Below are 24,230 nucleotides of genomic sequence, written 5' to 3' on the forward strand. Positions count from 1 at the left end.
TTGGTAAAATCTTGGTTTAAAATTGAAAGTCAGATGTCACTATGATAATAACATTTGACATAATTGGTCACTGCACCTCAGCAAAATGGGTCAAAACTGAAGGGTACGTAATTCAGGAATTTTGTGTATTCCTGTATTCAATTAATACCTAGTTTTCAAGTTTGCGTTTGGCCCTTTCCGTAAAATACCTGACGTTAAATTATACTTGAATAGCCCAGTATTTCCCGACATAAGAGGGATAAGGAAAATCCTGGAAACTTTTGGGTGCGCACACACTAACATGGGGAACACCGCAAAAGTAGTCTACTTTTCACACTTAAAAACGCAATATACATCAGATACATCTTTATATAAATCAACTTTAAAAAATATTTTTAAAAAATCCTGGACCTATAATCCATATAATAAGAACAGATAGATACTCTTCTATTTCATGAATACATTCCGCTTTCTTATAACAGGTGCACATAATTTGCCTGCAGCTACAAAAACATATTTCGCCGCCAACTGGTGAAAAAGAATGATCGATTACAGATAAAATAAATTCAATAAACTTACTCAATTGTTTCAGTACTTAGATTTGTTTCCCTAATCAATTACTATCCCGTTCATTATAAATAATTGATTGATAGCCCCAATGCAAAAAAGGTTACCAGTATTCCCAGACCTATTGTTGATTAAGATAATTTCCATTCGTGCAATAATAATTTTGAGTATTTGTATTCACCCCTGTATCAGATGCACACGCCTGATCCCTATCCTTTAACATGGATGTGAACCTGGCCGGGGATGGGCCAGTGTTTGGATCTCCATGCGGATGTGACATTTCAGAGAAGAGCGCGACCGCCATTTTGAGATTTACCTCAGACTCAACACATCACAAACCACGGGAGGAGCGGGTTTGAGAGCCACACGGCTCAGGCTAACGTTGTATGACCGGGCACATTCCTCTCAAGAAACAAGGGGTTAGCTAGAAATGCAGCGAGGTGCCGCGTTTTGTCGTTTAGTGTTTTAGGGGCTTGTTGGGGGGGGTAGAGATTGGTGCATGTCGGGCCGTGGAAACTCTAGTCTCGCGAACTTCCAAATTAACATTAGTGCTATTCCGTGTTGGAAACGGGTTTGAATGGATAGCTTCTTCATCTGCTCTTCCCCAGAAGAGGGACAATCGGAGGAGCACACGGACTGGGGATATCGCAGGGAAAGTTGTTGAGTGTCTATTGCAAATGAGCCTTTGTTTTCATTGTTGTTGTACATATTTCACCCGTTGGCTGCCTAGTGTCAGGTAGCTTAACGCTAGCTATAAACGGGGTATTTGTTAGCCAAGCTGCAGGTCGTGCTGTGAGTTCTCTTATTGCTCCACGTTTCCCAGGGTAAAGCCGGATTGAATTAACTCGTTTCAGCGGGCCCCTCTCCTCGGAGCCCCGGTCCATCCATCCCACCCCCCCTCCCCTATCCCCCCCCCCTCCCCGCCGTCAGCCAGCAACTCGCACCCACCAAAGGCGCCGAGATTGGGCGAATAGCGAGCAAATACGTCCGCGTTTCTCTACCCGCTCCCCCGCCGACCTCCCCTCCTCACTCCCCGGCGCTGACAGCGGACAAGGCCGAGGTCGCAATAGAGCAGGCCCGGCCGCCGAGGCTCGACCTGTCCGCTCCACCTCCGCATCTTACCGCACTTCACCAGCAGTCCAGAAACCGGTTCCCCACCGAGCCGACCCTGGACAAGGTCGAGGTTAACAGAGATAGCAGGGAGCACCGCATCACAACCACAACAACAGCTGCCAACATGAACCATCACCATCACCACACGCAGCAGCAGCAGCAACAGAAAGCCGGCGAACAGCAGCTCAGCGAACCAGAGGACATGGAGATGGAAGGTGAGTAATGGTCCCGTGAAAGGAGAAAGAGCACTTCACAATGTTTTCTGTCACAATTTAGCAGCAGCACGAGAAACCCATGGATATTTATTTTGTGCAAACTGAGCTGCACATAACAGTAAACATGAAGGCCCGAAGCTAGCTTTGATAGCCGGTTGTATTTTTTGCTGATCTTGCGTCCGATGCAGCATAGTTGTGTGGAGCTGACCTCATTTTGCGTTATAAGCGAATTGAGTTTTTAATCTGTTTCTCTACGCATTTCTTCCAACATACCTTTGCGAGTAGGTAAACCAAATGAGTCTAGCGCTAGCAACACAAATCATTCATTCGGATTGGCCGCTGCTCTTCAAAATACAGTGTTGGTTATGAAAACACCCGTCAGCTCTAACAACTTATCAAAAGCAGTTTTCCAAACGGCCGCCGGTTAGAATCCGTATGCAGTCGCGGTGCTTTATTCTGATCTGATTGTTGTTCACCCAAATGTTTGTAAACAATGTGCTTCTTAGTCCTGCAATTAATATGGATCCATCGCTAGGTAAATTAATCTTGCTACTGGACTTCACTGTGGGCTTTAGTTTGATAGTAAGGAGTTTTCGGCAGCCGTGCTCTTCGCTAAGGTAAGCTATTTCGTGAATGGATTAACTGTCGCTTGGATGTTTTAATGGCTGATAACGTTTAAATATAGCCAGTTAGTAACTGGTGGACATGGTAACTTAACGCCGGACACAGAAAATGTTAGCATTGTGTGTCTTGGCTTGTGCTTTAAATGTGGGCCTGTGAGGTAATAATATATATATTTAGAGTCAATTTTGCATGCTTGCTCTCTGAAGGCAAAGTGAGTAAGTTCGACCGGTTTAATGTTAATTGTTAAAACGTTTGGCAAGCGCAGCGCCAGATAACTCCATTTATTTACATATTTATTGAGCGTTGCTAGCGGGACGGCTAATTCTAAGCTAGCCAACTAGCTCCGAGGCCTACTTCGTTACGTTCATTTGCTGACTAGCATGCTAGTTAGCTGTGAGCTAATACTCGCTGAGGGGGTGTGTGGCGTTCCAAAATGGTGGCTTGTATTTTGCAACGTTCGACAGGGCTTTAGCTAGAATGATAGGCCCCGAATATTTGGTGGTTCACTTAGATTAAATAGATCATCTTGTCTCTAGAGATCGTATAAGAGTAGAAAGTACTTCCACTGTCTTTATACATTTCTCTTGTATTCCGATTTCATATATAGTTAAGGGTGATTCTTGCTAATGTTAGCTTATGACGGTCCACAGATGCATACGAGGCTTGTGTTTGCTAAGTGGCTAAATAGCTAACGGTAACGCAGATGCGTCAATCCTGATATGCTAAATTGACCATTGAATAACGAATGTGGGGTTTGAAGTTAAGATCTTGAAATTTTAGTACGCCAAATTAAACTTGTGTGTTGACGTCGTCTGTCAGTTGCTACGTTGCGGTTTGACAGTGTTTAATGGGAAACGTGTGGTAGTATTGGCAAGTAACGGTAGTCGCCGCTGCGGTAAGCCAGGCCCGCACAGAGGCAGCGCGGGGATTTGCTGCTTCATTGTATAGAAGACCAAACGGCATGGAGCTCGCCATTTTTAATGATCTGTGTTTTTGTTAGTCCGATTTTGACTCAGCCATCCCTAGACTCATTTAAATTTACAGAATATCGCCATTTCCGATATTTCCCTGAAGTTTTTGCTAATGTCAACTTTGGACTGAGTCGAGGCTTGTGAAAGCTCTCAGCATCACTGCGTCATTTGGTTCAAGGGATTTTGTTTATTCCCAGCAACGTTGCCTGTTATTATCCCGCATACAATATATATCTCATTTGACTACAGAAAGATTTTAATAGAAATAGCTTTACATGGCAATACAAATTTTCCCATTCATGTTAATACTTTTTTTCACGAGTAGCAGGTGCACTCTCAGGACTTTGTCATCCTTGAGTTGCAGGCTCATCCCTCTTGGGTTTCTCCCAATGCACTGCAGCCCTACAAGGACGGTGAAAACAAGTTGACACAATAAACTCTTAGCAACACATCCCAGGTTTCTTTTATGGAATGTGTCTCCCTATATTTGCAACGGGGTTAACCTCACATCTGTTCTGTAAGTCAGATCTGATTTGCCATAGTATTTTTACTGGTATGCTGGGCTCCTGCTGTTTTGTCAATTTAAAAATTCTGCCTATTAATACACAGATATTTTAAATTCGAGGTTTGGTTATTATTTGGACGATGAGTTCATCAATTTATTGTACCTTTTCTTGTATTTACTCTAATGTGCACCGTAAAGAAATACCTCCGTATGGTCTGATGCACCAAACAGCATTTCACCCTCTTAGTGCCAAGTCATTGTAACAGGATCAACTGCTTTGTTACCTCCCTGTTGATGTGAGTTAAACACACATCTGGAGTCATCTCCAGATTTGTCAAGCTTAATTTTAGCTTGTCAGCCAAAATCTTTGTAATGATTCAAACTTCTGAATTTCATTGCAGGGCTGGGGATTTTATGAAATTAGGGAAGATTAGAAAACTTTCATGTCTCTTTTCGAATTGAGAGTAATGTTTGTGCTTGTTGCTCCTGTTGTAGTGCTACCTTGGATAACATTAAGATAAGTTATTCCTATGTCTGTAATAACCATAGTAATACCAATTAATTATAATATTTATATATGATCTGCAGTAGTCCCCCCCCCCTCAAACTTGTGCCAATTTCAGTGACTAACGTGTCAACATGTACTTATCTGAGGTTTCAGAATAGAACAACACAGTAGGCGGGACACAAGAAGTTGTCATGGAGTTAACTGACAGTACCCATTAGCAAGGTATAATCCACTTGGGGAAACGAGGTCAGTCTCTTGGAGGACTCAGTCGGTAACGTTACCTGGAGGCATCTGTACCTTTTAGAAGAAGATGAGGGGCAAAGATGTACATGATTTCCAATGGCTGACATAGCAACGCATTTGGATGACTGCTCACGTCAGTTCTATTGTTAATCTCTAGTCTGGTTTCTGTAGCATCATTGTCATCATCACAGCATCCATTCCTCTGCTTCCTCTACTCCTCAATGTCTACTCTAAATCCGTCATCAGTGTGCTTTGATAGACAAGACTATGCATTGAGCCGTCTGATTATTTAGCTGGGATAATTGTTGTCCCCCATGTATGTGTGTCTTTGTTTGAGTGATGACTTGCAGCTTAATCCTGCATTGAGTCCATAATTACCCAGGCTGCCGTACTGTTGCGTGATCTTTATGTGCACACAAACATTCTCTCTCTGTCACCCTCATTCTGACACAGACTGGGAAAGTCTGCCATGCTGTCTCAGCAGGGTTTTCCTCATAAAAAAAATGCAGCAGATGAAAATGGAGGCTGCTGTTGCAAAATAGTTTTTTCATTTTTTTAACCATCAAGGCTTGTTTTTTTATATATATATATTATTTTAATTTTTTACTGTATGCCTCCAATGGACACGAGGCTCTCAAAATTTCATCTTCACTGTCTCATAAGCATGGAGAAATAATAAGAAATAAGTGTGGCCCTTCTTTTAGCACTTAGTACTTTAATTTATTGGTCTAAGTGGGACAATTTTGACTTTTCTTACCCATTTATTTAGTCCGGCTGAAGTCAGGAAGTTAGCTTGATAACTCCCTGACTTCAGCTGGGTTTTGCTCTAGTTGAATAAAGGTCTCCATCCTGCCATTTATACTGGGCATCTGTTATCCATACATTGTGTATTATAGTTTCTCTCTCTGTTTATAGCTGGGGACACAGATGACCCTCCAAGAATCCCAGCCAACCCAGTGATCAATGGTAACGTGGCCATGGCAGATGGGCATAACAACACAGAGGAGGACATGGAGGATGGTGAGCATGATGTGGACAGAGGAACTTGGTTCTGTTTTGCTTTTTAAGTGGCTTGTTCTATAAACTAAATTGTCCAAAGCACTGATCAAGGGTTAACATAATCCATAAATCTGTTTTCAATTCACCATCTAATCTGCCAGTGTCTTTCCCCCTTGCATCATTTCTACAGACACCAGTTGGCGGTCAGAGGCAACTTTCCGGTTTGTAGTAGAACGCTTCAGCCGCCTCAGCGAGTCAGTGCTCAGCCCGTCCTGCTTTGTTCGGAACCTTCCATGGAAGATCATGGTGATGCCACGTTTTTATCCTGACCGGCCACACCAGAAGAGCGTGGGCTTCTTCTTGCAGTGCAATGCAGAGTCAGATTCCACGTAAGTATCTTGATGGGTTGGAGGAAGCAGTGGCCCCTGCATAGATTTTGGTTAGCTGATGTTCAAACCAGGTGAGACGTACTTCAAGTTAGTTAGTTATTCGGCATTGTTACATCATGAGATAAACTCCAATAAAGCAAAGAATGTGTCCCTATCAGGACATTGCCTCCCCAGACATCTAAACTCTTTTTGTACAATTTTGCCACACTTAATGCAACTTTACTTTCTTGACACTGGAAAGCTGTCAGTGTAAAACAACAAAACAAATTATTGTGCAACAAATACAAACATAAAAAACCTTCTTAATGCATGAATTTTCCCTCAGGACTAAATTTTTGGCATTATTCTGCAGAAGCAGGGTTGCTTCTGACATGATGCTGTGTCATTGTGCTTCATGTTAAGCATGATATGTTTCTGTGCAATGTTTGGATTACCTTATACATAGCATGTAATACAATTGGGGGGGGGGGGGGGGGCTCAACTTTGTCCCTGTAGATCATAAAACCATCTTCCAATTTGTTGCAGCCTTATCTCACTCATGGCAAACACTAGCCCACATGGATAGATGGCTTATCTGTCATCTAGCTACAGGCCTGTGTCCACTGACCCAGGTAGTTCCTACTGCCCTGAATGGGACTTCATTACAGCTCAAGTTCAGAATCTCTCCATCATTTTTCCACAAAAATTAACAGGTATACAGGGATTTTTGATTTTCTCTTTTCCCAGTGGTAGTTGCCTTTCCATTTGGACTGAGGACACACAACTGTAAGGGACATTGTCTTCACTTCCACTTAAAGAAATGTGGGCACACAGTGATAGAGAGAGAATGAGCTGATGGCTCATTCTGATAAAATGGCTCTCTCGTGTGTCATCCCCTGGATTTTGCTCACGTAAAGGGGTTGGAGCCTTCATGCTACACTTTTTGAAAAGGGATTGTCTTTTAAAGCTTAAGCTCCAGCTCGCTCTGTCATCCCCAAGCTGAGTGCAACTGTGGTGTTTCTGGGTTACCAGCGCTGCACTGGATAGGTAACAGGTCTATTTACAATGTCTGTACTCTGAGACTTTTTTTTTTTTTTGCTGGAGTAGGGGTGAACATTCAGGTTTTGTTAGCATAAATGATTGTGAAAATTCCTTATGATTTATTGGTGCTTTTCTTCAACCTTGTTGTGAATTAATGCCATCATGATGTAGTTTAGACCCTAGAAAGTAAAACTTGGTAGGTGTTTCAGATGCATTCATCCCTTTTCTTAGCCTTTCCTAGGTACTGTCCATTTAACGTACAAAGCCATTTGAGAAAACAACTGGCTCCACCAAGGATGATTTAGATAAAAGTTTGGATACTTGTGCAGTCATTCTTATACCAGTGTTTTTGTTTTTTCTTTGTCAAAAATATTAGCTCTAAGTATGAAAGTAAGTAAAATTAATTATTAAATAGGGTTTTTTTTTGTGTGTGTGTGAATGCAATTGGGCACCAGAGCCACAAGCTTACTTGGCTTTTTTTTTTTTTTTTTAGTGTTGGTGATTTTGTGATGAGTAATACATTCAAGTTCACAAACATTTCAGTGTGCTAACTTGCAAGTTCGAAAAGTAATAAAACTGCATGTTAAGTGTGTAAACAGTATCAAAGTAAGCATTAGATACATCTGTAATTTTAATAGAAGGAAATTAAACAATAAGGCAATTATTCTAACACATCTCGTTTGACAATGCTATTCTTGGTGTTTCAGGTCATGGTCTTGCCACGCACAGGCCATGCTGAAGATCATCAACTACAAAGACGATGAGAAGTCCTTCAGCCGCAGGATCAGTCACCTCTTCTTCCACAAAGAGAATGACTGGGGCTTTTCTAACTTTATGTCTTGGAGTGTAAGTACAGAGACTCAAAGTGAATGTAATGCCTATTTGGACCTCTTTGCAGGCTTTTTATTAAAAATGAAGTTAGAAATATGTAGAAATTGCTTCTGCTTGTAATCACTCCTTTTAATGTTGACTGTTTTGATGTTTGTTTTATTTTAGGATGTGACTGATCCAGAAAGGGCTTTCATTGATGATGACAAGGTCACCTTTGAAGTCTACGTTCAGGCAGATGCCCCGCACGGAGTGGCGTATGTACCTTTAAGTTTTCTCGAGGCTCATTTCTTTTTTTGGTTCCATTATCTGCACTGAAACCATGTGGCATTTCTCTGTTTAGGTTTTATAGATTACAATTGTACGATCAGTGTTCTCTTTCTGAACAGATGGGACTCTAAGAAACACACAGGCTATGTTGGACTAAAGAACCAGGGAGCGACCTGCTACATGAACAGCCTGCTACAGACTCTCTTCTTCACCAACCAGCTACGGCGGGTATGCTTTCATCGTTTTGTTGGAGTGTCTGAGTTCTTTCTGTTTCTGAGTTGTGGGACATTTGTATGTACACACATCAAATACAGACAAAATTTGTATGTCATGTACCTTTTAGGTGCTGCCTTTTTTTCACATATCAGTATTGTGTTAAGTAATGCTGCTGATTTTCATAGTATTGCTACCACCATCATCTGACATGACTGAGGCAATGAATTCTCCACACTCTTAATTTTCAGTAGCTCTGAAAATGTGGATTTAAAGTCACAGTTTGAATAAAGCAAAAATGTAAAATCTGTTAATCTATAAATGTTGCCCTCTAAAACATCTGTATGAAAAACCTGGTGTAAATCTTCCTGACTTGTCTTTGCAGGCGGTGTATATGATGCCTACAGAGGGAGATGACTCGTCCAAGAGTGTCCCCTTGGCTCTGCAGAGGGTTTTCTATGAGTTGCAGCACAGCGACAAACCCGTTGGCACCAAGAAACTCACCAAGTCCTTTGGGTATGTCAGACATTTTTCTTGACAGTTCACCTCTTATCTGTCATAAGGTCAGGGCTATTATGAGAAGTTAAAACCAATATTTGCTGTTGTATCATTGGAGTTATTTTATTTTTCTTGTTAGCAATTAAATATTCTGATGTAGGGGGAGAAAGGGAGATACCTGCTCCATTTGGAAAATATCAATGACATGTTTGCCATCATCTTGATTTGTCTTCGCTATAAAATCTGTCTAGGGTTGTCATTTTAGGATTTTCTGTGGTGTTGCCTCACTGCATACTTAGGTCATAGGCTGTCACTCAGAGTTGATATAAAAGAGGGGGAATAATGAAATGCATGGCCCACCAATGTTGGATGGTTTGCTGCTTTGAGGTCATTTGTCATAAGCTGCAATGCTGTTTTTCCCCACTGCAGGTGGGAAACACTCGATAGCTTCATGCAGCATGATGTACAGGAGCTGTGCAGAGTGGTAAGTTCTCCCATTGTAACTTGGAACTGACTTGAAGCTAACTTGATGCTGAGTCTTTAACATACAAGATGCCTGTATCTTTCAGCTGCTGGACAATGTGGAGAATAAAATGAAAGGCACTTGTGTTGAGGGAACCATCCCAAAGCTCTTCAGAGGAAAGATGGTGGTATGTTTTTCCTCCTCCCCTTAATTCCATGTATTTGTTACCAAAACATCATTGTGTTACTATAAAAAAAAAGGGGGGGGGGGATTTGTTTAAGGTAGATGTTTCAGTGCAGCCTTTATGCACACAGTGATGAACCCAATTAGTCTCACTGAACACATGAGGCAGTCAAGAACAAGGTCAGTTTAAGAATAGAGGCAGGTTAAATCAAGAAGTGACCCTCTTAGATATAATATTTAATATATTTGACTCACTAGTTGAATCACAGCAGTGACCCCTGTGTGTGTCTTTTCTAACTTTGCAGTCATATATTCAGTGTAAGCATGTGGACTACCGGTCAGAGCGAATAGAGGACTACTATGACATCCAGCTTAGCATAAAAGGAAAGAAGAACAGTAAGTAGCAACAGCCACATGTCATGGTATCACAAACAAATTGGACTTCAGTAATTTCTGCAAATTTAGTTTTCTTGTTCTCACCCGTGCTTTCTCTTTGTTTCTAGTCTTTGAGTCATTCAAAGATTATGTTGCAACTGAGCAGTTAGATGGAGACAACAAATACGACGCAGGAGAGCATGGCCTGCAGGTGAGGATTCCTACTGACAACATTTAAATTATTTATTTGTTTAGTTCCAAATGATTTTGTCTTACATTAAAAGGTCTTTTGGGTCTTCTCTTATGTTCATTGGCATATAAACTGATACAAGCATTTTAATCATATCTTTGGCTATCAAAAAAGCTGTGCCCTGCTGACAATGTGCAACATGAATTTGAGACAATACTTTGTAAGTTACAAAAAATGACACTTTAAACTTTCAGTCAACAGATTTGATACCTCCAAATAGTCAGGTCGAAACTCTAGAAAAACTTTCTAATTGGATTTTGTTTAGTATTTATATAAATTTTTTTTCTCCATTATCAGTTGCCATGTGGTCAAAAAATCTTTTACTGAGGTTTAAGTACTCAGTGTTAAGATAGAAGACAAGTGGGTGGAATAAAAAGAGGATAGCGTGAATTGTAGGTTTCCAAAAGTGCATACAAGATAAGTTAAGATAAGTTAATTAAAGCTAGAAGCATTCTTGGTTGGGCAATGAATATCAAAAAGATGTCTTGACCAGATGTCTGACATGTTTCTTTGCACTGCAGGAAGCAGAAAAAGGAGTGAAGTTCCTTACTTTCCCTCCAATCCTTCATCTGCAGCTGATGAGGTTTATGTATGACCCACAGACTGACCAAAATATCAAGATAAATGACAGGTAAAGTATCAAGCCTCCCTTTTCCATGGTCATCTCATGTTCATTCTTATACTCACTTGTGCATTCATTTATAAATCCACATACACGCAGGCCTGCTTGGTGAAGATCAGTCCCTTTCAGATTCTTACAATGAGTCAGTGGCAGGTGCTGATGTTAATTTAGAGAAAATCTGGACCGTATAACATAGGTCAAAGGTGCAGCCTATTTTTGGAAATGGTACTTGAGCCTTCCATACTCTGACCTTCTGTGCCAAGACACAAAGAAAGTTGATGGCTGAGCATTTTCTGTAAGTCCCATCATGCTTTGTGGTGGCTAATATTTTAAAAATCCACCAGGTTAATGTGGCTCTTGCAGAACACACCTTCTGCCGTCCCTGGTAGCTAATTTCCCTTTGTGACATCTCTTAGATGTCTTGAGTCATCCTTAGGGCTTTGTGATTTTCTGCCTCTGTCATCTTTTTCTCCCTTCACTCCCACTTTATCTGTCTATCCCCTCTTCTTCTCCTTCGTCAATAGGTTTGAGTTTCCAGATCAGTTACCCCTGGATGAGTTCCTTCAGAAGCCAGACTCTAAGGACCCAGCTAACTACATCCTTCACGCAGTGCTGGTGCACAGTGGGGACAACCACGGCGGTCACTACGTCGTCTATCTTAACCCCAAAGGAGACGGCAAAGTGAGTGTCAAGGAACCAATAGTGAGAACAATTTTTTTTTCATACACCTTTCACCAAAAATTCTGGGGTTCTGGGTTGTTTTAATACAAGTTAGTTTGGGCATTAGTAGCTTTCATATTGAGAAATGCTAGCCCCAGATATAATGTGTTTTTGTCTGGAATGAACTAGGCCACAGGTGCTCAATGTTTATAGATGTGAGATCATCTTCTTCATGACTTCAATCATGTCATATATTTGACTGATATGCCAGTTCATTATAGAGTTGAGATTTAGCACGAAAAACTTCTGGAAGTAAATTCTATCTTCAAGATAGCGGCTTAGGTTGCAGATATGCACAAAAGATCCAATGGCAAAGAATAATGTCTTTTTAAAGCTATAAAATAGCCTATTAGAGAATGAGTTAATAATTCAGATTCTCAACAAAAAGTCCCTGTCAGGAATATAACCAGGCTTTTGTTGCTGATGATGAACATAGGCATCAAGTGTGGAGTTGTTCCCTTGCAATGCCAGTTTAATCATGCAAAGTTAAATCTACAAATCTCAAATATGTTTAAAACCTACTTGCACACCCACTCACCAACACTTGAAGCCATTGCTACTCAGCTAACTTCCTGACCCACATAAATGTGGTGTTGTTCAATAAACACAGTCACATTGTTGAGCACCTTGTACTTTCCTTTAAAGACGTGTAACAGTGTTCATGTAACTTGAGATGATTGGGGAAATTGATGTTTGTTTATAGCATAAGGATTTAGCATGTTGGGGTTATTTGATAGCATTTTTTCACTTGACCTTTATGGTTGTCTTAAGTGCACTCTGGCTCTCTGTCTCTCCCTCTTCTTCTTCTTCTTCTTCTTCTTCTTCTTCTTCTCCTCCTCTGGCTTCTTTGTCTCTCACTTTCACACCGCTTTCCCCATCTTGTCTATTGCACTGTCCTTTTCTGCAGTGGTGTAAGTTTGACGACGATGTGGTGTCAAGGTGCACTAAAGAGGAGGCCATAGAACATAACTATGGTGGACATGATGATGACCTCTCGGTGCGCCACTGCACCAATGCATACATGCTGGTCTACATTCGTGAGTCCAAGCTCAGTAAGTGATTTTATTTTCTCTTTTGCCCCCCACACCCACAATCTAATATTTATAGAGATTGTGGGGGTGTAATGTCGTTTTTTTTTTTTTTTTTTTTTTTTCTCAACTGACCCAGTTAATGTCCTTAAGAACAAATCTACATGTATATGAACCATGTATGATTTTTGTACCACTTGGTCATTTGGTGACTGACTTATTGACAAACAAATGTTACAGTATTATACACTGTTCAACCTGTAATTTTCTCTGTGACCTAGGTGAGGTTCTGCAACCAATGACTGATGTGGACATCCCCCAGCAGCTGGTGGAGCGTCTGCAGGAGGAAAAACGAGTGGAGGCGCAGAAGAGGAAGGAGCGCCAAGAGGCTCACCTCTATATGCAGGTCCAGGTAGGGAACCAAGTGGCTGTTTTTTGTTTGTTTGTTTGTTTGTTTTTGTTTTGTTTATTTTATTTTATTTATTCATTTATTTTTAACTTGATGTCGTGTACCACCTTGTGCAAACTCCCAAGTGTCAGAAAACCTACCATTTAAGCTTCATTAAAATTTTACAGATAGCAGTTCAGTCCAGTAGGTGAAGGTCCCCAGTGTTGTGGTATATGCAGATAAGGAAGTTAACTAGCAGTGAGAGTCAACATACCAACCCCAGCAGCATGACCCCTACCAGGTTGTTTACTGTGCTGTGAATGAAATGGTGCTCATCATTTGTAGTATGCTAGGGTTTAGCACTCAGGATTTTAAACTGGGATGGGGCTTCATACATTGGGTGTTGTCTTGGGAACAGCAAGGTGCCTCATTAGCATTTAATGCAATTAAAAAAAAAAAAAATGCAGCCAATTTTTTACTCCTTTTCCCACCCCTATGTCAATAACACTGTGTCTTTCTCCCCATGTGGCAGATGGTGACAGAGGACCAGTTCTGTGGTCATCAGGGCAATGACATGTATGATGAGGAGAAAGTGAAGTACACAGTCTTCAAGGTGTTGAAGAGCTCCACGCTACAAGAGTTTGTCCAGAACCTCTCCCAGACAATGGTGAGGCACTCAGAAGTCTGTGTGGCGTGAGAGAGCAGATAGCGAAAGAATGGAAACTGTATAATAGATTGACACTTTGCAATGTACACCACAAAATCATGTGCACACGTTCACACGATTTCTCATTCCCTTCAATCGACATTTGATAACAGCATACTGCGATGATTCAGGAACAAAAAAATAATGTTTAGAAATTGAGTGCCTAATGTTCACCAAGTAAATAGTTGTCGTCTGAATGCCTGCCATGATACTCCATGTCTCTCTCAAGCAACTTTTGGATTTTTTGTTTGTTTTTTTGTGGGCTTTTAAGTGCAAAATAAACATGAGGATAAAAACGGTGGATAGAAACTCACACATTGATGTGCTGCAGGGTTTCCCACAGGACCAGATGAGGCTGTGGCCCATGCAGGCCCGGAGCAATGGAACCAAACGACCTGCCATGCTTGACTACGAGGCTGACTGCAACAAGTCGGTGAGTGTTTGTGTTTGTCTGACTCGTTTGTTTATTTATGTGGTGAGCATGCTGATTTTCATGGTGCTGAGCTTAGTACAGATATAACTCCCACCTCACATTGCCTAATGTGAATGTTTAACTGGTAGATTTGGATTTTGACTATTTTGTTGAACATGTGTTTATATTAACGTCACTGTTGTTACCTGTTGTTGTTGTTGTTGTTACAACTTAAGTTGTAAATAAAAGGTAAATTACATTGTTATGCTCCCTATTAATTTGTTTAATTCTGCTGAAACTTTGAATACAGAATGTTAATCTGTGTTTCAGATGATTGACTTGAGTGACAATGAGAACCCCTGGACAATATTTCTGGAGACAGTGGATCCAGAGATGGCAGCCAGTGGGGCAACGTTACCTAAGTTTGACAAAGACCGTAAGCCCTCCATCTCAAACTTTACCCTTCTATTTCCTTGTAGAATTTCACATATTTTGTTTCTTGGTGTTATAAGTGTCATCTGAGTTATCTAGCTCAATGGAGGGAAAGGCCATTGTCTGGTTTTAGAAAAGTGCAGAGCAAAATTACCTCTGAGCCAGTCGTTAATTTTTTAATCTCTTCAATGCCAAACTGACTTTTTTTCCCCAGTTTGTGTTGGCATAGACCCATTGTAACTTGAAAAACTAGAAATGCTGTTTCACACATTTTGACCATGGTTGACGTGTTTTAAAAGACTATAATATACAATAAAAGCTGCTGTAGCTTTTGTGTAAATTCACATGCTTTGTGAAGTTAATAACATGTTTTTACGTCTTAAGTATTTTAATTCCATCACCAGTTGTATTCCTTTGTGTTGTGTTGTCTACCTATGTAAGAAGAACGTCTTTGTTGTGACTGACTTTGTCTGAATAGTTGTTGTGAAGCAGTCAGTTTGGGGACTTTTTAGTGATTTTTATTGCTTCCTTTCTAGACGATGTCATGTTGTTCTTGAAGATGTATGACCCCAAAACCAGAAGCTTAAATTATTGTGGACATATCTACACACCTATATCCTGCAAAATAAGTAAGTAAAGCTCATCTAATGAGCCTATTTTGCAACTCAGTGCCATTAGGTAAAATGTATGAATCAAACCTATGTGTCCTTTTTGATTATTTTGTTCATATGCTTTGCACTCAAGGATTAAATTATGTTTATGCTGTCTTTTTTATAACCAGGAGACCTGCTGCCAGTCATGTGTGAGAGAGCAGGGTTTCAGCAGGAAACTAGCCTTATCCTCTATGAGGTGATCTATTTATGTACTCCCTTGCTGGCACATTCCTTTCTCTTTCCTCACTTGTTCTACCTCTTCACTCCCTCCTTCATACGCTTTGCATTTTTAGGCTCTTCTGTCTGACACACAAGAGTTCTCTCTCTAGCGCACACTTTCACTGTCATGTTCTGCATCACTATTTCCCTATCTTATCCCCTTTTTATATTTCTGTTTATGCTTTTTTAACTGAACATTGAACTTGCACACAGCTTCATTGTGACTACATTTCCCATGATTCCTTGTGTGTGTGTGTCATAGGAAGTAAAGCCCAATCTAACAGAGCGGATTCAGGACTATGATGTCTCTCTGGACAAAGCCCTGGATGAGCTCATGGACGGGGACATCATTGTCTTCCAGAAGTAAGACTGTTTGTGTATGCATTGCCTCAGTGAGAGCTAATTTGTACCACAATATATTAAGCATTTTGGGAGGATCAGACACTTACTGGTGATGCTTGCAAGCACTTTCCAACCCTTTAGATTTCCAACTTTAACAGCTTCCCAAGTTTTCATGTTATATTTCAATGTTAGTTTTTTTCATGGTATCAATTCTGTCCTAATAATATAATAAACAGAGGAGTTACACAGCTCAGGGTTTTCTGAATTCAGAGTATATGGTAATTTAGACATCTGGTATGGTTTAAAATTAATTGTCTGTTCCACCTCAAAACCTTTTATTCTTCCTCCAGTCCTCTCTCTATTGCCCCTTTCTGTCCTCACATTTCCATCTCTCCCTGTTGCTATCTTTTAAAAAGCCTCACACATGTACTCTTCCCTCCTGTTGTCCATTCTGTCTCTTCCTTTCTACACATTCCATATCTCAATTGATCAATTTTCTTTCCTTTCTCCAATCACACAGGGACGACCCAGAGAATGACACCAGTGAGCTGCCTACGGCCAAGGACTATTTCCGGGATCTCTACCACAGAGTGGATGTCATTTTCTGTGATAAGACCATCCACAATGACCCTGGCTTTGTGGTCACGCTCTCTAACCGCATGAACTATTTTCAGGTATGATCCATTCGTTCACTCTCAGTGAATATTTGAAGTGCAAAAGAAGAATACCCTGGTAAATGTGTGTTGGCCGTGTGTTGGAGATTTGACAGGCCTGTAGTCATGCCCCGTTTGTAACGTTTGTCTTGTCTATTTGTCAGGTGGCTAAGACAGTAGCACAGAGGTTGAACACAGATCCCATGCTGCTGCAGTTCTTCAAGTCACAGGGGTAGGAGGCTTGTCTCATCCATGCGCATACATTATTGTGTTGTCTATATATCACCCTGGTCAGATATTTGCTCACAAAGATTGCAAAGGTTTTTGGTTACATTTCCGCTGCAACTTTTTGCTTTAGTATTCTCTGGCTGAACTGAGTATACTGAAGATGTATTGAAATTTTGCAATTTACATTCTCACAACTTTCTCCAGTCATATTTGACTGATTTGATTACTTGCATTTGGCAATAGAAATGTTGCGTAACCTGTCCCCCCCACCTTTTCTTGATTTCCTCTTCCCACTTTGGCTCCTTTTTGTCCTCTTTCTCGCTGTCTTCTATTCTCGCCCCAAACTCTCTGAATATCTTCATTGTTTTTTCTTGTTCACATCCCTCTCTCCCATTCCTTTTTTTGGCTGCCTCCTTTTTTGCTCCTTCTCTTTTTCCCTCCACTTTTCTTTCTCTTGTCCTTGTTCCCTCCCCTTTGTTGTCCTCCCCCCTGCCTGGTGGTGTGGTGGCCAGGTACAGGGACGGTCCAGGGAATCCTCTCAGACACAACTATGAGGGAACGCTGCGGGACTTGCTGCAATTCTTCAAACCTCGGCAGCCTAAGAAACTGTACTACCAACAGGTAAGATAAGTTTACCTCCTCTGGTCCTTCTGGGTTTGTTTTCTTTTCTCTCTTTCTCTCTCTCGCCTGGAGTGTTTTTGTTTTTGTTTTTGTTTTTTTTTCCTTACCGTTTACCCACATTTTAGAAAGTATAGTTTGTAGCTTGTACATGTAGCGCAAAAAGCTCATGTAGTCTGTTTTTATTTCTTTTTTTACACACTGTCATTGTTGCTGCTAGAACTCTTGGTTGTGTCTTTGGATGTTAAAAATTATGTTCTCACTTTATTTATTCTTGTCCCTCACAACCATTTTATTTAGTCTTAAATAATTTCTGTATTCCTGAAATGTTAGCACACCAACAATTCTGTTATTTCTATGCCGTAAACCATTTTCAACATGGAGATTTATGTCACTTACTAAATCTTATTCCTATATATATTATTATATATGATTATTCCTATATAGATATTCCTATCGGGAGCTGTTTTGTCTGTCCAGGCCAGCTGGTATTTTTGAAGTGTCTTAGTTAATAGTAGATTGTTCTTAATGACGAAACAAAGCAAATTCATGAAAAGAAGAACATAACATTAATTATTTTCGATCACTATAAATGTAGTATAAATGTATGCTGTATGAAAACACATCCACCGCATCCATTGATCACAGGGCTTCACTGGCTTGGCTTCCAAAATAATACATTGAAAGTCTGTTCTTTCCCTCACTTTTCATTTGTTTACAGTTAAAGATGAAGATTACAGACTTTGAAAACAGGAGGAGTTTTAAATCCATATGGCTCAACAGCCAGTTCAGAGAGGAGGTAACACACAGACACGCTTTCAGCAACATCATAATGTGTGAAAATAAACTTTTGTAGTGGTCTTACTAAATTATTATTAAATAAAATATGCATGTGTGTTGCAGGAGATCACCCTCTACCCTGACAAACATGGCTGTGTGCGGGACCTTTTGGAAGAATGTAAAAAGGCAGTGGAGCTCTCTGAAAAAGGCTCTGAGAAGCTCAGGTATCCACCGCGTGTGTGTGCGCGCGCGCGCGTGCGTGTGAAAGAGACATTGTTCGATTGTGATATGTGTGATTGAAGCATGGCTGTGAGATTCACTGAAGTGATATAATAGCTTGCCAATGATTTATCAGTTTTTCTCCAGTCATGACCACTTAGCCTTGTCAGACAGAAACATTTTCCCACCTGCTCCATCCTGAACTACAGTTCTAGCAGATAAAAACTCAGTGTTTTGTCACACTTAACAGACCAACTATATCAGAGCTTTGCTGCATGTCTACTACACAGCTACCTGTCTAGCTCACACACTTACAATGTATCTATTTTAAAGTGAATTCAAGACAGTCAGTCTTATGGCATCAGGGGACCTATATGTATACATGTGACTGAAAATAGAGTTTCAGTGAGAAGCTTCTGATGAGCAAAGCCTCTCTTTCACCATGTAGTTTCCAATCACAAGCCTCAGATCAGTTCAAGGCTCAGCTGACAATGTGGCCTGTACTGCATATTTTGAGCTAATTTTCTCCTGTCTGTGCCTGGGTGGGAGAATGTCATCTCATCAACTTTAAGTAATAATTTTGGTCACTAGGCAATTTTTTTTTTTTTTTTTTTTACTGTTTTCAGTCTTTTATTGTCCAAAGTTTATACTTAATTATGTTCAAAAATAATCCAGGCCATTCAAAGCACAATGCGCATGATTTGAAAAGGATTTTGGATTTCGAGATTTTACAGAGCAGTGCGGTAAATGCGGCCTGACAAAAACAAGCATGTTCCTCCCTCAGGGCTGAGAAAACGTCCACGTCATCTCATTTTTATAAACATGCTATCTTTAGCAGCTGTCTGATTTGTAGGTCTGACTACAATTATTGTTTTTGTTTGCTAATTAATGTAATCCCATTTTTAATGGGATTTATGAGCTCTGTAAATCAGTTTGTGCTTGCAAAGCTACTCTAGACTGTTAATCCTTCCTATTTCTGTCTCTTCTCCTTTCCATCCCTCTTTCTCCCTCGTAGGCTGTTAGAGATAGTAAGCTATAAAATCATTGGAGTTCACCAGGAGGACGAGCTGCTAGAATGTTTATCTCCGGCTGCCAGTCGCACCTTCAGAATAGAGGTAAAGTGTGTTCACTGTGTGACCCTCTTCAGTTTATCTTAGTTTATTTTTAGTCAATTTTCCTCCTTTAGTCACTCTTCCACTTAACGGTGACACACTTTGATAAATTTGTCTGCTCAACAATCTACCTTTGTCATGTTTAAACATAATTTGCAAGACTTTAGCTGCTTCAAATAATATGCTAAAATAATATGGCTCTTTTTTTTTTAAAGACTAACTGAGCACTGCAACTGAAGCACTGACAGCCTCTGTTTGAACATTTTTAGTAGAGTTTGAGTTAATTTTGTATACTGATCAATATATACACAAACATGATCGTAACAGTGTCTGTTGGAACATTTTGGGTAGACATGTTCCTAAAAACTTCCTTTTCTTTCTTGACTAAATGAAAAATGTAAACTTAAGTCAAACAGTGTCATCTGTTTCCTGTGCTGAACTGACACGATCAGCATTGGCATCAGCAGGTCCATTTATTTGTAATGCGTGTGTTTCTGCATTCCCTCCCCATAGTTAAGGGGGTTATATGACAATTTGCGAACTTAATTTCATTTTCCTGATGAAAACACAGCTTAACAGTTGGTTTTGTGACATGCCATCTGTTCCACTTTCCTCCTCTGTTGTTTACAACATCAGTCATTAGCACAGACCGAAAGGAACTGCTGGCAACTATGTATCAAAACAGACAACAACCTGAACTACGCAAAAAATAAAATAAAGTTTTTAAAGCAGACTCACCTCAGTAGCAGCTTTTAATTAATTTAATTAGTTTAAGCAATTGAGCTACACCTAAATATTGTCTTGAATTGAACAGAACTCCTTACTTTTGTAGCAGTAATTAGCAGTAGCTGGCTAAGTTCATACCTGGCAGGACTAAATCTTTCCTCTTCTATTTCCTCACCTCACTCAGGAGATTCCTTTGGACCAGGTGGACCTGGACAAGGACAGTGAAATGCTAATCCCTGTCGCTCACTTCCACAAGGAAGTCTTCGGGACCTTCGGGATTCCCTTCTTGCTTAAGATCAGACAGGTGTGTGTGTGTGCATGCGTTAACATTTAAAGTCACTTGTCTATGTAGCATAATGTGTTACTCACTACGTTTCCATACCTCACAGGGTGAGTCATTTCGGGAGGTGATGAGGAGGATCCAGACCATGCTGGACATCCAGGAGAAAGAATTTGAGAAGGTACATTTTGTTTACTGATTAATACATAGACTATAAAAACTACCGTAACAGACCAGCTGTGGTTTATATTGTACAATGAATGCATTGGTTTTTATTCTCACCAATCAGTATAATTTCACTGTGTCGTGGACGGACTTGAGTTAACCTGTATTTGTGTGTGTTCATCCTCAGTTCAAGTTTGCAATTGTGATGATGGGGCGACATCAGTATATCACTGAAGACGAGTATGAGGTCAACCTGAAAGACTTTGAACCACAGCCAGGTATTTCCTGCTCATACAACCACTTCTATTCCTCCAGTTTACCGCACTCATTGGAGTGAGTTAGTGAGAGCTGCAGCAACTATGACCAAACTCCACAAACAACACAAGAGTGTGCAAATGCATCACAATTGTAGTCCGGCGGGGTCGACCATTTAAACAAGGCTGCTGTGTGGCACAGTGAAAGGCTCCAAGGGAAATAAATGTTGCTTCCTTAGCCCGTAAAAAGTTTACTTTCCTTCTATTTTTTGCCACCAGAAAGTTTTTCATCCAACACGTTCCTCGTCTATTTTTTTTTTTTAATATATTTTCTTAGAAATGGATTCTCACTCAAGTCTAATTGTACGGTTACAGTTAAGTCTAGCCTTTAACATGCGTAGAACTACATCATATTTCAGCATAAAGCAGTGATTAAACAGTTTATACTCCTAATGAATGTTAATGTTGGAATGAAATTAATGTTACTCAAGAGGCCTCTTAATGATGTTTTGTTTTTATTTTCACTCCTGCATAATTCTTGTCACTTAATGATTTACATTTGGCTCACCATAGCTGCTTCACTCATGATGGTTCCTCTGCAAGCATAATTTAAACTTCCAAAGCACAGTGGGACACGCTGCCCCAAGTTCCTTTAGTCATTTAAATCAGCCTCTCCCCCTGAGTTCTGCAAAAGCTCGTTAACAACTAACACACATACAAATTCGAAAAGCTTGGACCGCTGCTCAATGTGAATGAGACCTGGCTTTGCAGCCTGTCACCTCCTACTGAGTTCCACAGAGTTGAAAAGCACATGGCTGCACCACAGGAGAAAGCTGCAAAGACTCAACCTTCTGCAAATTTCCTCTCATGCAGTTGAAGCAACTGACAAGACCAGCTCATGATCATTTTTATTGTGAATGAAATGGAAGGAGTTATTCATTTTTCAACTTTAGTTGATAAAGAGTAAAAGCAGATCTCCAGCTTCCCACGTCTTTTTGATGTGTGTTTCATGCGTTACTGAGACAAAAAATGAATGATGCATGGAAAGAAATTGTATATAATTAATGTTTAACACAACTACAGATTTCTGAGGCTGACAATACTGACTACAACTTTGTGTTGAATATGTGGACACTATTCAAAACAAAAAACGGCTCTGTCTTGAAAAACACAAAGAGCTGCACTGGCATAGATTCAGGTTCGGGTAAAAAGTTGAGGGGCTGTTGTTGAAAACCCAGTTGAGTAAACAGAATAATGAATTTGAAAATGCAAATGCTGCCCTTGGAAGATTTCAAAAGGGAGAGCCTTGATGTGTAATGAGCACTCTGATTTATCTTCTTCCTCTCAGGTAACATGTCCCACCCGCGCCCCTGGTTAGGGTTGGATCATTTCAACAAAGCTCCAAAGAGAGGTCGCTACACCTACCTGGAGAAAGCAATCAAGATCCACAACTAAAGCAGCCTGCCCTTCCTCTTTGTCCTCCTCATCCTGCTCCACCTTTTTCCCTACCTACTTTAACACACCATAACAACAGACTGTAACCAACCGTGTGTGTATGTGTTTGTGAGTGTAAGAGAGAGACTGCGTGGGCGAGTGCGTGCTTGTATACGTGTGCGTTCATCACTTTTAACACCCTGCCTGGACACCTACAGCTCTACACCGGCACTATGTCTTCAGCGTTACAGATTTTGCTGCAGCTGATGGATTATTCTTCATCCACAAAATAAACTGCACCACCACCTCCACCTCCTGACTGTTTATTTTATTTTTTGTCTCTCTCTACGTTTGGTTTGTTCCCATTTGACTTTTGTACCTGTTGACTGCCTGTTTTTTGTTTTTTGTTTTTTTTTTGTTTTGTTTTGTTTTGTTTTTTTTTGCCAGTCTTGAAGTGGGGAAAAAGAAATTGGATTTTAATATGAAATAAGCGGAGAGGGGAGAAGAGTATATATAGACTTTTTTTTCCTTCTCTCACTTCACTCACCAGCTTCTTTTTCCTTCAGATTATTTTGAGGGTTGTTTTTAAATAAAGAGTTGTTTGAAGAGGCATCATGCTGTGTGTGTAGAGTTTGATGGAGGGATGTTGATGAGGACAAGCAGACAGTTGAAAAAAAAAGAGAGAAGGAAGGGCCACACAGTTGTTAAGGAGCAGAATCTTTTTGACAAGAAACTGCTGCAAACTTTTGACCATCCCGAGGCGCACTAGTTGCCGTGATGTGGTTCTTTACATTTCTTGCTCCCATCTTTTAGCGCTACAGAAGTATTTCCAAGTTTACACACAGTTCTTTCTCTCTTAGTTTGGAGGAAAAACTTCTAATTTTTTTTTCTCTTTTTTTTGTGTGTGTTTCTGCAGATCTTGTATAATAAAATAAAAATCCACAGCATCTGTTTAAAAATAAAGGGGGAAAAAATGAGGAAATCTGTCTGTATTTCATCTTGCACGTTGGCACTTAACGTCAGAGGTTTCTCAGGACTGGCAACTACATGTTGGTTGTGGTTTGGACTTGTTAGCTGAAAAACACACAGACATGACCCCTCTTGTCTTTTTCTTTTCTTTTTTTTTTTCCCTGGTGGGTGGGGGAAGTAGTTGTTTTGGGGATTTTCATATTTCAGTCATTCCTCTTCTAAACACAAACACATGCGAGCTTCGTCTTCTCCCTCCCATCTTCTCACTCTGTTCAAACAGTTGACTCCATGTGGTTGGGAGCTGTAACTGCGCTGTGCTTGGTAGGGAGTCGCAGACACAGGTTTGAGGATTGTGTAGAGACAAAACCAGCATTGTAAGAAACACTTAAAGCCCTATGAATTTCTTTTTTTCTGTTTCTTTCTTTTAAAGCACAGATGGAATGCTCCCCTAATAGCGCATAGCTGGCTCTGTAAAGACAACATTTAAGAATTGTATATTTAAAAATATGAACGTGTAAAATTTAAGAGAAACACGCGCCTTTGTTGTTGGGTACAGAAGGAGCCAGGTGTTCATATTTCTTGTGTGTAGGTTTTTGTTTTTTTTTTCTTTCTTTATTTTGCGTTCCTGATGTACCATTGATGATTTTTTTCTGTTACATTTGGATTTTGTTTTCAAAACTAACTGCATTGGTTTTGTCTTGTTAAAAAGTGCAGTACAAAGATGACCTGCAGAATCACACCTTAATTTGATCTTTTCCAGTTTAAAATCCTCAGTGTAGCAGCAGTGTACGACAACTATTCCTGTATATTGCCTTTTTGCTGGAAAATGTATGTTGAATAAAATTTTCTATAAAAATTACTCTGCTGGTTGTGCATACCAGGATTTGACTGGGAACGAACCAACAAATGAATAAATTCAGGTTACGGGAAACACTGGCATTTTTTTGTGGATTAGCATGATGAGATACATGTGTGATTTAAAAAAAAAAAAAAAGCTTATCAGCCATATGCTGACTCATGTTTCTAAGTGCAAAGCCACAGTTGTATTTGGGTGTGT

The 24,230-nt window shown here is 40.2% G+C and overlaps 1 protein-coding gene across 3 annotated transcripts; it reads left to right on the forward strand.

Annotated features, from left to right (window-relative positions):
- Positions 1-868: 868 nt before the first annotated feature.
- usp7 (ubiquitin specific peptidase 7 (herpes virus-associated)) lies at positions 869-24,023 on the forward strand. 3 transcript variants are annotated; one of them, XM_029507939.1, is made up of 31 exons: positions 869-1,874; positions 5,641-5,745; positions 5,915-6,113; positions 7,841-7,979; positions 8,130-8,218; positions 8,351-8,459; positions 8,830-8,960; positions 9,372-9,426; positions 9,512-9,592; positions 9,894-9,984; positions 10,092-10,174; positions 10,735-10,844; positions 11,360-11,537; positions 12,463-12,607; positions 12,865-12,995; positions 13,504-13,638; positions 14,009-14,110; positions 14,420-14,525; positions 15,058-15,150; positions 15,303-15,370; positions 15,656-15,756; positions 16,256-16,409; positions 16,553-16,620; positions 17,129-17,237; positions 17,956-18,033; positions 18,138-18,238; positions 19,249-19,348; positions 20,256-20,375; positions 20,461-20,532; positions 20,704-20,794; positions 22,119-24,023. In XM_029507939.1, exons 1-31 carry the CDS (start codon positions 1,784-1,786, stop codon positions 22,223-22,225), a joined length of 3,342 nt encoding a protein of 1,113 aa, XP_029363799.1. In that variant the 5' UTR covers positions 869-1,783; the 3' UTR covers positions 22,226-24,023. The 3 variants fall into 3 exon arrangements, with proteins under 3 accessions (XP_029363799.1, XP_029363801.1, XP_029363802.1); XM_029507941.1 differs by having other exon boundaries at positions 17,135-17,237; positions 22,119-22,253; XM_029507942.1 differs by having other exon boundaries at positions 11,360-11,516; positions 22,119-22,253.
- The last annotated feature ends 207 nt before the right edge of the window (positions 24,024-24,230 follow it).

The sequence above is a fragment of the Echeneis naucrates genome, chromosome 8 (assembly GCF_900963305.1).
Source record: "Echeneis naucrates chromosome 8, fEcheNa1.1, whole genome shotgun sequence".
Classification (NCBI taxonomy): Eukaryota; Metazoa; Chordata; class Actinopteri; order Carangiformes; family Echeneidae; genus Echeneis; species Echeneis naucrates.